The sequence below is a fragment of the Notothenia rossii genome (genome assembly GCF_949606895.1).
Source record: "Notothenia rossii genome assembly, chromosome: 8".
NCBI lineage: Eukaryota > Metazoa > Chordata > Actinopteri > Perciformes > Nototheniidae > Notothenia > Notothenia rossii.
In genome coordinates, this window is record NC_136906.1 from 2,466,742 (window position 1) to 2,484,500 (window position 17,759).

General features: G+C 40.5%; 2 protein-coding genes across 2 annotated transcripts in view; one reads left to right on the top strand and one right to left on the bottom strand.

The window, feature by feature from the left end:
• LOC307014335 (histone acetyltransferase KAT7-like) overlaps positions 1-4,786 on the top strand; it is a gene marked incomplete at its 5' end in the record, with an annotated part of 28,361 nt that extends 23,575 nt beyond the window's left edge. The window contains 3 exons of the mRNA XM_079642210.1: positions 738-844; positions 1,252-2,381; positions 2,454-4,786. Coding sequence (XP_079498336.1) covers positions 738-844; positions 1,252-1,350 — 206 coding nt within the window. The remainder of the gene's footprint in view (positions 1-737; positions 845-1,251; positions 2,382-2,453) is intronic.
• A 1,648-nt stretch (positions 4,787-6,434) lies between these two features.
• Positions 6,435-10,960, bottom strand: LOC307016511 (uncharacterized protein). The gene is made up of 5 exons (XM_079645626.1): positions 10,667-10,960; positions 9,231-9,327; positions 9,078-9,110; positions 8,890-8,943; positions 6,435-7,117 (listed from the first exon to the last, which is right to left on the bottom strand). The coding sequence occupies exons 1-5, from the start codon at positions 10,790-10,792 to the stop codon at positions 7,083-7,085; spliced, it is 345 nt and encodes a 114-aa protein (XP_079501752.1). The 5' UTR covers positions 10,793-10,960; the 3' UTR covers positions 6,435-7,082.
• Positions 10,961-17,759: the final 6,799 nt, after the last annotated feature.

Here is a 17,759-nt window from a genome sequence, read left to right on the forward strand (position 1 = left end):
TTCTTACATGTTGAACTCAAATACCTGTACTTTCTACTTCTTACATGTTGAACACAAATACCTGTACTTTCTACTTCTTACATGTTGAACACAAATACCTGTACTTTCTACTTCTCACATGTTGAACCCAAATACCTGTACTTTCTACTTCTCACATGTTGAACCCAAATACCTGTACTTTCTACTTCTTACATGTTGAACACAAATACCTGTACTTTCTACTTCTCACATGTTGAACCCAAATACCTGTACTTTCTACTTCTTACATGTTGAACCCAAATACCTGTACTTTCTACTTCTCTCATTTTCCAAACAGGCTGGTTCCTTTAGTCTGAATGTGTGTTTGGTGGCGTGATCATTATTCTTTAGAGTCATTGCGTGCCTATTGATTTGAACACGATCCGTGTATCCATCATTTCCTGGTCTTCTCTAAAGAAGAGGGACCAATGAAAACGTTGTCATGTTGCCGTTGGTCACCATGGAAACATTCATTAGCTAACAATGACATTATTGTTCTATTAATATAAAGGGAGGTCAGGTACTCTTTAAAACAGCTGCTAGTTAGGGTACTTTTTACTGAAGTACATTTCAAAGCCTCTTTACTTTGACTTGAGTAAAGAAGTTTAGTCAGTACTTCTACTTTCACCAGAGTATTTTCAAACAGAGTATCTGTACTTCTACTTGAGGAAAGGATGTGTGTCTCCATCTCTGACTCTCTGTTCTCTCTGTTCTCTCAGAGATCAGTCAGGAGACGGCGGTGAACCCGGTGGATATCGTCAGCACTCTGCAGTCTCTCCAGATGCTCAAATACTGGAAGGGAAAACACCTGGTGTTAAAGAGACAGGTAGGAGACACACCAGCGACTTTGAACGACAGAATTATTTACTTTTTAGTTTTTTATTTATTTTGGAAAAATGAGCTCACTTTTTTTTAAAGAAATGTTAATTTTTGTTACAGACTCATAAAAAAAGTTAATTTTTAAAAAGATTCAATTTTTAAGAAAAAGGTAATTTCCGAATAAAAAGCTTAATTAAAAAAAAGAACACCTAATTATAAAAAAAAATCCAAACTTTTTCCAAAAACGTACATTTTAGAAAAAAACAGAATTTTGGAAATAATCACTTCGCTTTTCAAAAATATATAAATTCCAAAAACGTCACATATTGAAGAATTATTTTATAATTTTTTTTACCAGTTACTAAAAGATCTGCACATTTTTCAAACATTTCTTAATTTCCTGTCTCTTTGAAGGACCTCATCGACGACTGGAAGGCGAGGGAGACGAAGCGCGGAAACAGCAAGACCATCGAACCCAAAGCCTTAAAGTGGACGCCGCCTAAAGGGACATAGAGGATCCTTTCACACTGAACACACACACACACACACACACACACACACACACACACACACACACACACACACACACACACACACACACACACACACACACACACACACACACACACACACTCCTGTAAAAACGCTTCAGCAGAGTCTCTGGGTTCAGCAGCCACCGTCACAGCTCAGAAAGAAAAGAAAAAAAGGACATTTATTGGAATCTGCACCAAAAACCCGACTGATCAGAAATGTGTATTTAATGTTTAAGACGTCGCGTTGTGTCGCATCTCGCTCTGCAAAAAGTGACGAGCTGTAGTCAGAGTCTCTATGACGGTTAAAGGATGAACAAAAAGTGATGTTGATGTGATGTGTGAATGCAGGATCACCCTCATCTGCTTCCTGCAGAGTGAGTAATGGCTCTCCCTCTAATCCAATCAGCAGCGGCCGGTATCGAACCGGTGCCGCTTTTCATTTCTCCAGACGTTCGGACACAAAGCAGGTCGGCTGCTCGTTGACTCATGCAATGCATCATGGGAGACGCAGACGAGCGGGCCGTGATTTCATCAACGCATAGCGTTTGTGGAAATGGCAGCCAGGAGCTCGAGTGGCAAAAAAAATGAATAGAGCCAAGAAGGAATGAGTCCTAAAACCAGACACGAGTCAGCATCTAATCTCTTTCTGCCTGAAATAAGGCGTGTGGGTAACACAAGCTGAAGAGATTAAGATACGTCAGTAAAAACTCCACTGGTGAATTCAAAACAGAGGTTGCTAACGAGTGTCTAAATGAGACTACACGTCATCACGCCCAACATTAGCCGCCTTTAGCTTAGCGGTGGTGACGTGAAGTCATGTGACCATGCTGTAGTTCCTTTATAGCCCAGCATTAGCCACCTTTAGCTTAGCGGTGGTGACGTGAAGTCATGTGACCCTGCTGTAGTTCCTTTATAGCCCAGCATTAGCCACCTTTAGCTTAGCGGTGGTGACGTGAAGTCATGTGACCGTGCTGTAGTTCCTTTATAGCCCTACATTAGTCTCTATATAAGGTCACATGACTTCACGTCCCCACCGCTAAGCTAAAGGAGGCTAATGTTGGGCTACAAAGGAACTACAGCAAGGTCACATGACTTCACGTCTCCACCGCTAAGCTAAAGGAGGCTAATGTTAGGCTATAGCTAAGGGAACTAAAGTGGTAAAATGCTGACTAATTTCAAGGTTGTAGGACTCACTCCTTCACCACCACCAAGTCTCCTCCAACATACAATATAGTGAATAGTGACTTTTCTGAGTCTCATGATGGCGGCTTGAACCCAGAGCTAATCAATGACTCGGCATGTTTCTCGTCAGAACAAACACACGTGGTGTCCAGTATTTAATCCATCCCAGTTAGTCAGGAAGCTAAGCTGCCATTGGACCTGGTGTGTAATCTAATGTCCGTGTTCGTGTGTTTTATGAGGTCTGCAGTTTGTTCTGAAGGGAGGGCTCTCACACACATGTTCTCTCCGTGTTGTTAAATGATATTTTATACTTTTTTCTACCTCTTACTGTAGGTTTACCACTGTATCAGAGTTAATGCTAAGCTTCTTTACCCCCACTTTTTATTCGGTTTTAACAATTGTTTTTCTAGATTTCTAAATATATATGCTATTTATATTCTTAAAATATATATGTTAAGTCTGCTGGAGGAATGTGTACTCTATAGGACCGGCTTTGTGTGAATATAAATATTTATCGCAAATGTTGAAGTGAATGTTTTTATACGGTGGCCGACAACGTAGGAGGAAAAACGTGCAGCAACTTCAGATATAAAAACGCAAATGAAAACACGAGTACACGAACATTTGTGTTTTTACATCGTTTCTGAAGCTGCAGTTCGTTTCTCCTGATGGGAGAGATTTGGCCGCTGTCAGCCACCGTACTTTAAGGTACCGGAGAAAAACACACACAGTTGATCTCCTGTATTTTAAAAAGTGACCGATGACGTTTTTATTTTGTCACCGTCTTAGTTTGTAGATCTCTGTGGCTCGGCAGCACCTTCGGGAAAACACTTTCTCTGACAATCTGTGTATTTATTGATTTAAAACCTTCACCCGGTTTTAAGATGTGTTAAAGGGGTGTTTTGGGAAATGTGCGTATTTATTTTTTAATGCAGAAAGTTCAGATAAATACCACAATGCAGATTTACTCAAGCATTGCACTGAAGTACACCTTTAAGGTACTTTTCATTTCTGCCAATGTGTGCTTCGACTCTACTGCAATTCAAAGCTACATATTGTACTTTATTAACTTAAAGACAATAGCTTTAGTTATTTTATAGATGTGCATAAAGACACATCAAATAAGATGATTTGGTATAAGTGAAATTAGCAAAGAACAGCTTGTCTCCTGGCATACACATTCAAGTCATTGTCTTAGTGATTCATTATATATGTTTTGATGAAGCGGTAATTAATTGGCATCTATACCAGTTGAGTAATTACCGCTTGAGTTTGTTCGGTGTTATTTTGTTAATTTGACCAGTTGATGTAATGGTTTTTCATGTTAGCTCATTAAGGGATCATTAATTGGCATCTATCGAACATTTGCAGCAAAATAAATAAGTGTATTTCCCCCAAAAATGTAATATTCCTTGAACAGAGGGATGAGTCCGGGCAGCAGCTGGCTGTGAAATTGGAGGTGGAAGCTGTCGGATGTGTTTTCTCACATATGTGGAAACACGCTTCCTCACAGCCCAGGGTTACCTGTGCTCTCCCGTTCCATCTGATAGGGACATTTCTTTGTGTCTTGTTTTATATAATAATGTTTTCTATATTTCCTCTCACGCTGTTGTTGTTTCCCCTTCTCGTCATGTGGCTTTCGGAGTCACATCTTCCATCTAAAGCCGACACAAACAGGCCAAATATTGAAATCATTATCTGTCAAATAATACTTCTAGCACCTTCTCTCAATGAACCTCTCTGACCACGCATTTAGAGTAGCTTATTCTTAAGTGGATTAACAGCAAAGTGCACTTTTAGTGAAAGAAATCAAACTTTAATATTGATGTTCCTGAATGCCTTTTGTACTTTTTTCGGCGTTGAAATGAAGTGAGTGGTTCAAATATGATTTTCTGACTGAAATTGGAGAACAGTTCAAACCAGAGGTGGAAAAAGTACGAGTATTTGGAAATACTAAAGTCAAATACCTCCTAATGCTTCACGACGTCATCACAGATCATCTTTGAAAACCTGTTTGTTTTTGTTTGTTTGTTTATCACAGATCCAGTGGCAGCTATCTTTCTGTTTGTTTACACCTGCAGAGATTCACTGTTTCACCCCCAGTGACCCGCAGTGATAAAACAGACTTAATAAAACCGACACAAAACAGTGGCGTCAATATGTAGCTCAGTCCTGCTTTTGTACCTGCTTCCCCACTTCCTTCCTGTTCAATAAACGCTAATGGTGAAACTAAAGTTTGTAGTGTCTCTACTTTAAAGAGTCCTCTCCTGCTGATGTTCAGGTGTATATCAGTATGTAGTGTCTCTACTTTAAAGAGTCCTCTCCTGCTGATGTTCAGGTGTATATCAGTATGTAGTGTCTCTACTTTAAAGAGTCCTCTCCTGCTGATGTTCAGGTGTATATCAGTATGTAGTGTCTCTACTTTAAAGAGTCCTCTCCTGCTGATGTTCAGGTGTATATCAGTATGTAGTGTCTCTACTTTAAAGAGTCCTCTCCTGCTGATGTTCAGGTGTATATCAGTATGTAGTGTCTCTACTTTAAAGAGTCCTCTCCTGCTGATGTCCAGGTGTATATCAGTATGTAGTGTCTCTACTTTAAAGAGTCCTCTCCTGCTGATGTTCAGGTGTGTATCAGTATGTAGTGTCTCTACTTTAAAGAGTCCTCTCCTGCTGATGTTCAGGTGTATATCAGTATGTAGTGTCTCTACTTTAAAGAGTCCTTTCCTGCTGAGGTTCAGTCGTATCTCAGTATGTAGTGTCTCTACTTTAAAGAGTCCTCTCCTGCTGATGTTCAGGTGTATATCAGTATGTAGTGTCTCTACTTTAAAGAGTCCTCTCCTGCTGATGTTCAGGTGTATATCAGTATGTAGTGTCTCTACTTTAAAGAGTCCTCTCCTGCTGATGTTCAGGTGTATATCAGTATGTGGTGTCTCTACTTTAAAGAGTCCTCTCCTGCTGATGTTCAGGTGTATATCAGTATGTAGTGTCTCTACTTTAAAGAGTCCTCTCCTGCTGATGTTCAGGTGTATATCAGTATGTAGTGTCTCTACTTTAAAGAGTCCTCTCCTGCTGATGTTCAGGTGTATATCAGTATGTAGTGTCTCTTCTTTAAAGAGTCCTCTCCTGCTGATGTTCAGGTGTATATCAGTATGTAGTGTCTCTACTTTAAAGAGCCCTCTCCTGCTGATGTTCAGGTGTATATCAGTATGTAGTGTCTCTACTTTAAAGAGTTCTCTCCTGCTGATGTTCAGGTGTATATCAGTATGTAGTGTCTCTACTTTAAAGAGCCCTCTCCTGCTGATGTTCAGGTGTATATCAGTATGTAGTGTCTCTACTTTAAAGAGTTCTCTCCTGCTGATGTTCAGGTGTATATCAGTATGTAGTGTCTCTACTTTAAAGAGCCCTCTCCTGCTGATGTTCAGGTGTATATCAGTATGTAGTGTCTCTACTTTAAAGAGTTCTCTCCTGCTGATGTTCAGGTGTATATCAGTATGTAGTGTCTCTACATTAAAGAGCCCTCTCCTGCTGATGTTCAGGTGTATATCAGTATGTAGTGTCTCTACTTTAAAGAGTTCTCTCCTGCTGATGTTCAGGTGTATATCAGTATGTAGTGTCTCTACTTTAAAGAGCCCTCTCCTGCTGATGTTCAGGTGTATATCAGTATGTAGTGTCTCTACTTTAAAGAGTTCTCTCCTGCTGATGTTCAGGTGTATATCAGTATGTAGTGTCTCTACTTTAAAGAGCCCTCTCCTGCTGATGTTCAGGTGTATATCAGTATGTAGTGTCTCTACTTTAAAGAGTTCTCTCCTGCTGATGTTCAGGTGTATATCAGTATGTAGTGTCTCTACTTTAAAGAGTCCTCTCCTGCTGATGTTCAGGTGTATATCAGTATGTAGTGTCTCTACTATAAAGAGCCCTCTCCTGCTGATGTTCAGGTGTATATCAGTATGTAGTGTCTCTACTTTAAAGAGTCCTCTCCTGCTGATGTTCAGGTGTATATCAGTATGTAGTGTCTCTACTTTAAAGAGTTCTCTCCTGCTGATGTTCAGGTGTATATCAGTATGTAGTGTCTCTACTTTAAAGAGTCCTCTCCTGCTGATGTTCAGGTGTATATCAGTATGTAGTGTCTCTACTTTAAAGAGTCCTCTCTTGATTGAAGTATATTTATTCAGAGATTGAAGTACAGACGCCTCTTTGAACAAAATCACGTTCATTCCTTCATATATAACGTGACGTGACAGAAAATAAATAATCTGAGGCGAATTTTTCACTCATTAAACTTTTATTTTTTACAGAGACGACACAGAATGGAGACACTTAACATCATCCGCTTTAATGGATTTAAAATAAGCATCTCCTTTAAATTATACATGTATTTAAATATGAAAAAAAGACGTTGATATCTGTATAGTTGTTATAGTGATGATTTCAGTGTGAGTCCTGTTGATCAACAACATGGGACTGGAATATACAGGGCAGGAAATGAAACTGTTAATACCATGGGGGATTTCTTTTCTTATATTTTGTGTCTTTAATAAGAGTCTGGTGTCCAATCCTCTTCAGTCTCTGGAAAATAAAAAGCAGAATATTAGAAACACAGACAATACAAGTTTCCCCAAGCAGTGAAGAATATCACAATCAGTAACTAATACATAGATCGGACATTTTCAAGCACAAAATAACAATGGAACAATTAAAAAAGTAGCTAAAAATGATAAGGGAAAATCTTAAAGGTCACCTATGCTGTTTTTAGGCATAGTTTATGGGTCTCAGATTCAAATATTTAAAACATGTCTGATGTGTTTTTCTCAAAATACAAACAGAAATCCCTCAAACCCCTCAATTGCAGCCCTGTTAGAGAAACGCACATTTTGGGTCCTTAGCTTGAAAAAAAAAAAGAGGAGGCGGAGCTAATGCCTGATCAGAATTCTACCGGAGATGAAGTTAAATTCTGCTGTGATAAAACGCCATCCTGTTCTAAACCACATCAAGGATTCTTTCTGAAACAGTATGGAGCTCAAATGCTTTTTCTCTTGCGGGTTTATCACAAGGTGAGTCCTTTTTTTATTTCCTGCTTTTTAAACACATGTGCTCTCCAGTACAGGTTAGCTCTGAGTGTTAGCGAGGCTTGCTAATGTAAACAAAGACGAGATTACGTCCAGAACACTTCAGGCCTTGTTTCTGATAGCAGCTCTCTGTGGGTCCACCATCCGAAATTACGTCATATCGGCAACAAATCTGTATCCGTTCTTTGTCCCCCCGTTTTTAAAAGATTTGGGTACAGAGGAAAAGAGAGAGGGTTTTATTTTCTGGCGCTGCGTGAGTTCCCCGACGCACCGGGGACACATCTTTATGTATAAAAGACATAAAAAAGTGCATTTTGCATGATAGGTCCCCTTTAAGACAGAATAATATTCAAACATAAATAAATGTGCCAAAATATAAAAAAGTCCAGATTTCTCTTGTGTTATATTCACTGTTTTACAATAAGTATTATTTCACTGGCTGCTACCTGGATTGTCTCGTATTGCACATTGTACACGTTATACTGCTGCTACTTACTTTTCAAATTCACCACGGATGTTTACTTACTTGATTTTAAATATACTGTATTTATTGGAGTATACATGGTGTGTATTGTGTGCGCTTTTATTTACAATAAATTATTATGTTTATTTAATTTATTTGTGTCTTTTATCGAACATATTTAACTCTGACTTCCTTTTTCTTTTACTTTTTCCCCCCAAAATGTTGAATTGTTCTCCAAATGTTGAATTCCTTCCCGAATTTTCCTCCAAATTTTGAGATTTTTTCTGAACTTTTCTCAAAATGTTGACTTTTCCCCCCCAAACAAAAAATGTCTACAGAATTTTTATTTTTATTATTTTATTTTTCCCCAAATCTTGAATTTTTTTCTGAATTTTGAAATTTTTATCAAAATGTTGACTTTTTTTAGAATCTTTGACTTTTTTTCTCGAAATGTCTGACTTTTTACATGTTTTGTGACTTATTTAGAATTTCGACTTTTCTTAGAATTTTGACTTTTTCCTGAATTTTGACTTTTCTCTGAATTTCGACTTTTTCCCAAATTCTGAATATTTCCCCAAATGTTGTCATTTTTTCAGAATTTTGACATTTTTATCAAAATGTTTCATAATTCTTACTTTTTACAGCTTTTGTGACTTTTTCAGAATTTTGACTTCTGACTTTTTTTTTTTTAAATCTGACTTTTCTCATAAATAACTATCCCTTCATTGTTATAAAGGATTTCTGTTTCAGATTTCATTTCTTACACCAGAGAGTGATTCAATTATTTTTTAAAAACACGTTTGTCTGACCTCCAACTAAACTTCTTCGGCCCATCAGTCCAACAAACATCTCGCCTTTATTTCCTGAAGAAGAGAGAAACACTTTATGAGGCTCATCTGGTGATTGTGATAAAAAAACACAAATTAAACACAAATTAAAACACAAATAAAAACACAAATAAAAACATAAATAAAAACCCTTTAGTGTAATAACTCACTTTTCTTTCCCACTCTCACATGTTGAGAGTCGCCTGAAATGAAGAAGGTATAAAGATATGTTTAAATATAACAATAGGTAAACAGCAGTAGTAATATTATACAGATGTTACTGTATTTAAAAAAACATAAATGTATTTATTATGTATATTTACCGGTGCTCCTGCCCATGAGGCCGTGGAACTGCTGAGCTTTGGAGCGTTTGATGAGATCCAACAACCGGATACTGATCCCTCTCTCCAGGGGGTAACCCTACACACACACAAACACACACACACACACACACACACACACACAGACACACACACACACAGGGTGTAATTAACACATTTGTTTACACTATTGATGGCTTTTATTCTATTATAATTAACTGTATTTAATCATTTAACTTATTTATTTTAATTTATTTAAAGTATCTGAGGCTTTCACTGTGTCTCTCTCCGTGGTGCTGAAATTGTCTCTTTGAAACAATACTCTTTATAATTCACACATTATTTTGCATCTGTGATCTTCTGTCAGTGCTAAAAGTAAGGAATCATTTATTATATATCTTATAATAAATCTATGAATGAAAAATGATCTGAAAAAGTCGCACATTTCTGCAGAATTAGAGCTCCTATTAGCTTCCAGACACGCGTAAATCACGTTTGGATTAAAATATATGGATTTTATTACAACATATTTAACATACATTTCTGCTGAAACTGGATTCTTCTCCTATTAAGATATTTTTCTACAGACTAAAGGCAACAATTATCAGTAACAACTCGTATATTTGTGGAAACTAGAGTTGTTATTGACTCCCGGACGTGCGTAAATTCACGTTTGGATTGTCATGCATCACTTATTTTAAACAACACATGCAACTAAACGCTGCTGTCAATCGATTATAAAGCTGAAGAAACATCCACTCAACTCAAAGAATCTTCTCAAAACACGTCCCGTTTTCTTTTTACCTGCTAATCCTCTAACGTTATTCTACCTCTCAACATATGGTTTCATCTGTTCGTGGAGAGAAGTAGGAAATCATGTTTTTATATGTAAAAGGAAATCATCAGAAAAAAATGAGAGCTTAAATTTCACCTCCCAGACGTGTGTAAAATCTCGTTTAGATAAAAATATATATACATTTTATTACGACATATGTTGCGTTTTTTTCACCTGAAACTGGCTTCTTCTGATACTCAGAAAAGTATGAAATCATCATAATCATCATCTTTCTATACTTCTAGTAATAATTATCACAAAAAGTCGTAATCTTGTGGAAGAGAGCTATTATTGACTCTGAGACGTCCGTAAAGTCACCTTTTTACGAAGTTGTTTCACCTGAAACTGACTCCTTCTGATTGGTAGAAAAAGTAGGAAATCCTAAACCTATAGACTAGAGGAAAAGACAAGTCAACTTGTGCAAAATTAGAGATGTTATGAACTCCAAGACGTGCGTAACATCACGTTTTGGATAATTATACCTCGCGCATTTTTATTTTAAATTCATCCCTCTTTCTTGCATCCTTTACACCGCTGTTAGAGCAAAAACAATCCACCTACAATCCCTGAATCCATCTTCTAATCGCGTCCGTGTTTTCCTCACCTGCCAGTCCTCCACCCTCCACGCCTCTCCGTCTTCTTCTTCGTTGGTGAGCGGGGATCCCAACGCGCCAAACACCTGTACCCAGACCACCACGAGCAAAACCCCCGCGAGCTTCAGAGCCTCCATCCTCTCAGGTTGCAGATCAGACGAAACACAGAAAAGCGGGCACGGTACGCATGCACGTGCCAAACAACACCCTGTCCCTGAATATATATGTATATATATATATATGTGTGTGTGTTTGGTGTGCGAGTATGTGAGTGCAGCTCTTATAAAGACCCTCTGTTTGCTCCTCCCCCCCAACCCTCATATGAAATATTGTTTTATTGTGTGATTCGTGATGAATGAACTTCGTCTTATCTAAAGCAAACTGACCACTTCCGGTGGATGATGCAGGTGTTGCTCACATGATTAAAGAGCTCATTAAACAGCAGCATGTGATGTGTATTAACACAGAGAAACATATTGTAGACAGAGAAGTACTCCGAGTCCTTACTTTGGTCGAATAGGTTTCTGTATTAAGTCATGAACTCATTTAACTTCCCCTCATTTTCTCATTTCTGGGACTCTGGGAAAAATAAAAATACTTTAGCGCAAAAAGGGCTGCACAATTAAAAATGTTTAGAAATGCTGTATTTGTCTTCACTTCCTGTAATTTATATATCACTAATACAAAATTAAATAAACTACGGTGGCCAACAGGTAAACGTGCTACAATGGCCTAACACGAGAAACGTGCTGCAGCTTCAGAAACGATATAAAAACCCAAATGTTCCACATGAAGAAACATCTTCAGCAGCATTTAGAGAACATTCAGCAACTTGAGGAGACATGCGCAGCGTTTACTAAAAGCTGCAGAAACCAAACGCTGCAAGAGGCTCAAAACACAACGGAGACCAGGGGACACTACAGAGTGACGCACACAGCTGGGAGACCAGGGGACACTACAGAGTGACGCACACAGCTGGGAGACCAGGGGACACTAAATAGTGATGCACACAGCTGGGAGACCAGGGGACACTAAAGAGTGACGCACACAGCCGGGAGACCAGGGGACACTACAGAGTGACGCACACAACTGGGAGACCAGGGGACACTACAGAGTGACGCACACAGCTGGGAGACCAGAGGACACTAAAGAGTGATGCACACAGCAGGAGACCAGGGGGCACTAAAGAGCAGTGGCGAGCCCCCCTTCCCTTGAAAAAAAAAAAAAAAGAGTTATAACGTCAAAGCGTTTACTTCAGCGGAATATGCAAAATGCATCAATGGCAGCGACCCTCTACCACATAAAACAACACCTGTAAATAACCCAATTTGTGTTCTTTGAAATTGAAAAGGATATTGCATTGTGTTTGTTACTTTCGTTGCAGTTGTATGTCTTAAGTGTAATTTGTCATGCTTTTATTTTGTAGGCGAGTTAACGCTGTTGACAGGAAGTTGTTGTTACTATGGAAACAAGAAAAGCTTCACAGCGGGCGGAACTTGTCATAAAGTCCGCGATAATAAAACCCACCCATTTAGAGGGAAGATATGATTGGTCAATTGTACTGTCATTTGACATTACTCTCTTCTTCAGTTACTGTAGCTGGCCCTCTGTGAGTTCACAGCTGGACGTCCAACAGCTCCTGTCTTCAAAGTACCTCGCAGAGACGAGCTTCTTTCATTTAACCCTTCACGTTCAAACTTTTCTTTGGAAATTTTATTTTAAATACAATTAATTCAAGTTATTTTAGTAAAACTAATGAAAACTATAACAAATATATTTTTGTTCAGAGACCAGGGGACACTAAAGAGTGACGCACACAGCTGGAGACCAGGGGACACTAAAGAGTGACGCACACAGCTGGGAGACCAGAGGACACTAAAGAGTGACGCACACAGCTGGGAGACCAGGGGACACTAAAGAGTGACGCACACAGCTGGGAGACCAGAGGACACTAAAGAGTGACGCACACAGCTGGGAGACCAGGGGACACTAAAGAGTGACGCACACAGCTGGGAGACCAGAGGACACTAAAGAGTGACGCACACAGCTGGGAGACCAGGGGACACTAAAGAGTGACGCACACAGCTGGGAGACAGGGGACACTAAAGAGTGAAGCACACAGCTGGACAACTATCTCTGATTCATGGTCTTATTTTAACAATGTGATCACATGACTCCTGATGTTACTGCAGCTGTAAACTAACTAACGTAACTAACCCCATTTTTTCATATAAACTTTGATATATTAGTTTGCAGCGTTTGGTTTCTGCTGTTTTTAGTAAACGCTGTTTCTTCACGTGTACAGGAACATTTCATTTCCAATAATGATAGGTTCAGATATCCAGCAGCAGTATATGAAGTCATGTTGTGCTTGTATTGAAGAAAGGTGTTGAATACAGGACTGTGACTTGTCACAGAGTATTTCTTCACTGTGCTTTTACTTTTTTTACTGTGTGTTTGAGTTATGAAGGCGATAAACATGCTTCACATCAAATCACAAATAATTCTGACATGTGTATATTTTCAATTCCAACCCCGCCGTCAGAAGTAATCATGTTTTGTTTCTTCTTTACAGCTCGTGTCACTTTCTGCAGGGGCAATCTGATTTCCACTCGTGATTTATTCATGCTTTATCTCTGCAGGTGGAGGAGCTCAGTGAATTGATGCTTTAAATAATCGCTGCAGAAACAAAGAGATCCTCCCAGCATGCACAGCTAGAGGAGATCTAAATGACAGTTAGCATGACAGACATTTTCTCCAATTAGCCAATTAGGGGACACTGTAATCACTGTGCACTCGGGTGTCCTTTATGAGTCATTAGACAATATAATAGAATAATGCAGGGATGACGTATTTCTGTGTTGGACCATGAAGGCAGCATCTCCCTGGTCCAATGGGATTTCTCCATTTTGCCAAGCTTTAAGGAGGCTAATCTTAGGCTAAAAAGGAACTACAGCACGGTCACATGACTTCGCGTCACCACCGCTAAGCTAAAGGAGGCTAATGTTGGGCTATAAAGGAACTACAGCACGGTCACATGACTTCACGTCACCACCGCTAAGCTAAAGGAGGCTAATGTTGGGCTATAAAGGAACTACAGCACGGTCACATGACTTCACGTCACCACCGCTAAGCTAAAGGTGGCTAATGTTGGGCTATAAAGGAACTACAGCACGGTCACATGACTTCACATCACCACCGCTAAGCTAAAGGTGGCTAATGTTGGGCTATAAAGGAACTACAGCACGGTCACATGACTTCGCGTCACCACCGCTAAGCTAAAGGTGGCTAATGTTGGGTTATAAAGAAACTACAGCACGGTCACATGACTTCACGTCACCACCGCTAAGCTAAAGGGGGCTAATGTTGGGCTATAAAGGAACTACAGCACGGTCACATGACTTCACGTCACCACCGCTAACCTAAAGGAGGCTAATGTTGGGCTATAAAGGAACTACAGCACGGTCACATGACTTCACGTCACCACCGCTAAGCTAAAGGTGGCTAATGTTGGGCTATAAAGGAACTACAGCACGGTCACATGACTTCACGTCACCACCGCTAAGCTAAAGGTGGCTAATGTTGGGCTATAAAGGAACTACAGCACGGTCACATGACTTCACCTCACCACCGCTAAGCTAAAGGGGGCTAATGTTGGGCTATAAATGAACTACAGCACGGTCAAATGACTTCACGTCACCACCGCTAAGCTAAAGGTGGCTAATGTTGGGCTATAAAGGAACTACAGCACGGTCACATGACTTCGCGTCACCACCGCTAAGCTAAAGGTGGCTAATGTTGGGCTATAAAGGAACTACAGCACGGTCACATGACTTCACGTCACCACCGCTAAGCTAAAGGTGGCTAATGTTGGGCTATAAAGGAACTACAGCACGGTCACATGACTTCACATCACCACCGCTAAGCTAAAGGTGGCTAATGTTGGGCTATAAAGGAACTACAGCACGGTCACATGACTTCGCGTCACCACCGCTAAGCTAAAGGTGGCTAATGTTGGGTTATAAAGAAACTACAGCACGGTCACATGACTTCACGTCACCACCGCTAAGCTAAAGGGGGCTAATGTTGGGCTATAAAGGAACTACAGCACGGTCACATGACTTCACGTCACCACCGCTAACCTAAAGGAGGCTAATGTTGGGCTATAAAGGAACTACAGCACGGTCACATGACTTCACGTCACCACCGCTAACCTAAAGGAGGCTAATGTTGGGCTATAAAGGAACTACAGCACGGTCACATGACTTCACGTCACCACCGCTAAGCTAAAGGTGGCTAATGTTGGGCTATAAAGGAACTACAGCACGGTCACATGACTTCACGTCACCACCGCTAAGCTAAAGGTGGCTAATGTTGGGCTATAAAGGAACTACAGCACGGTCACATGACTTCACCTCACCACCGCTAAGCTAAAGGGGGCTAATGTTGGGCTATAAATGAACTACAGCACGGTCAAATGACTTCACGTCACCACCGCTAAGCTAAAGGTGGCTAATGTTGGGCTATAAATGAACTACAGCACGGTCACATGACTTCACCTCACCACCGCTAAGCTAAAGGGGGCTAATGTTGGGCTATAAATGAACTACAGCACGGTCAAATGACTTCACGTCACCACCGCTAAGCTAAAGGGGGCTAATGTTGGGCTATAAATGAACTACAGCACGGTCACATGACTTCACCTCACCACCGCTAAGCTAAAGGGGGCTAATGTTGGGCTATAAATGAACTACAGCACGGTCAAATGACTTCACGTCACCACCGCTAAGCTAAAGGTGGCTAATGTTGGGCTATAAAGGAACTACAGCACGGTCACATGACTTCACCTCACCACCGCTAAGCTAAAGGGGGCTAATGTTGGGCTATAAATGAACTACAGCACGGTCACATGACTTCACGTCACCACCGCTAAGCTAAAGGTGGCTAATGTTGGGCTATAAAGGAACTACATTACGGTCACATGACCTCACGTCACCACCGCTAAGCTAAAGGTGGCTAATGTTGGGCTATAAAGGAACTACAGCACGGTCACATGACTTCACCTCACCACCACTAAGCTAAAGGGGGCTAATGTTGGGCTATAAATGAACTACAGCACGGTCACATGACTTCACCTCACCACCGCTAAGCTAAAGGGGGCTAATGTTGGGCTATAAATGAACTACAGCACGGTCACATGACTTCACCTCACCACCGCTAAGCTAAAGGAGGCTAATGTCGGGTGTGATGACGTTTAGTCATCTCATTTAGACACTTGTTAGCAACCGTTTTAAAAACCACCAGTGGGATTTACTGACGTATTTTATGCCGTAAAATTAAAATCTCTTCAGCTTGTATTAACCACAGATCTTATTTCAGGATAACCAAAAACACATTCAGAAAACGATTGACCTCCAGACCGGGGACACGAAGTGATGAAATGCTTAGTTACGTGGTGTTTGATCAAATACATATCCGTAGTTATAGAAGCAGTGTGATTCGTGTGTGCATACGTTCGCCAAAGAACCAGTGACATGTTCCTCATCATCAATTATCTCTAAATATATCCGAATGATAAATGATATCCTCTCTCAAACAGGAGCGTCTGTTCAGACTCTAATTGATATATTTAGGTGGTTCTGCGTCACGGAGCTGACCCTCAATCAGTGACCTTTAACAGGTGTTAAAGCACTCATTAGTCACATATGTTCCACGTCTATAATCTAATGACAGTGGTTTGAATAAAGATGCAATCAGTCTCCTTTAACAATCAGGGTCTATAGAGGGACAAAGGGACAAAACAAATGTATTGGACAAATGCATTTTTGAAACCATCCAATATGTTCGTAGACATTTCACCCAAACCCACACATGTGAACGTCAATAGGGCGCTAGAGGGATGACCTAAATGAGTGTGTGTGTGTGTGTGTGTGTGTGTGTGTGTGTGTGTGTGTGTGTGTGTGTGTGTGTGTGTGTGTGTGTGTGTGTGTGTGTGTGTGTGTGTGTGTGTGTGTGTGTGTGTGTGTGTGTGTGTGTGTGTGTGTGTGTGTGTGTGTGTGTGTGAGGCCTAGCATTACTATACTTGTGGGGAACTAAATCTGTTTACACAGTCACGTGTGGGGACTGGCTTCCCTTATGGGGACAAAATGGAGGTCCCCATAAGGGGAATCATTAATTTCAGGGTGAAGACTTGGTTAGGGTTAGGCATGTGTTGGTTATGGTTAAGGTTAGGATAAGTCTCCAGGAAATGCATGTAAGTCAATGTAATGTCCCCTGAAGTGATGTGTGTGTGTGTGTGTGTGTGTGTGTGTGTGTGTGTGTGTGTGTGTGTGTGTGTGTGTGTGTGTGTGTGTGTGTGTGTGTGTGTGTGTGTGTGTGTGTGTGTGTGTGTGTGTGTGTGTGTGTGTGTGTGTGTGTGTGTGTGTGTGTGTGTGTGTGTGTGTGTGAGGCCTAGCATTACTATACTTGTGGGGAACTAAATCTGTTTACACAGTCACGTGTGGGGACTGGCTTCCCTTATGGGGACAAAATGGAGGTCCCCATAAGGGGAATCATTAATTTCAGGGTGAAGACTTGGTTAGGTTTAGGATTAGGGTTAGGGTTAGGCATGTGTTGGTTATGGTTAAGGTTAGGATAAGTCTCCAGGAAATGCAAGTAAGTCAATGTAATGTCCCCTGAAGTGATGTGTGTGTGTGTGTGTGTGTGTGTGTGTGTGTGTGTGTGTGTGTGTGTGTGTGTGTGTGTGTGTGTGTGTGTGTGTGTGTGTGTGTGTGTGTGTGTGTGTCTGTGTGTGTGTGTCTGTGTGTGTGAGTGTGTGTATCCTGTACTGTATATGAGACCGCCTGCCTTACTTCAGCAGGCTTCGCTGAACAGAGACACCGACTCATTACCTCCGTTATGTTTCTCCGTCCGACCATGAGGACTGAGTCACTGAGTTTAATTGTTGATATGTTCATATGTAGGATTTAATGTTGGGCTTCACTCATACAATAATGTCAATAAGAGACAGAGACGTTCGTGTTTACTCTTAGACAATAAGTTCATATTCATTCAATACAAACATATCATACAGATCTTATATTATGGAACTTCCTAAACATAATT

Excerpts from the sequence above, each read along its gene's own strand:
- LOC307016511 (XM_079645626.1), bottom strand. The coding sequence starts at position 10,792 with ATGGAGGCTCTGAAGCTCGCGGGGGTTTTGCTCGTGGTGGTCTGGGTA. Across the intron at positions 9,328-10,666 it reads GGAGGGTGGAGGACTGGCAG|GGTTACCCCCTGGAGAGAGG; the intron begins GTGAGGAAAACA and ends GTGTGTGTGTAG. Across the intron at positions 9,111-9,230 it reads CCTCATGGGCAGGAGCACCG|GCGACTCTCAACATGTGAGA; the intron begins GTAAATATACAT and ends TCTTCATTTCAG.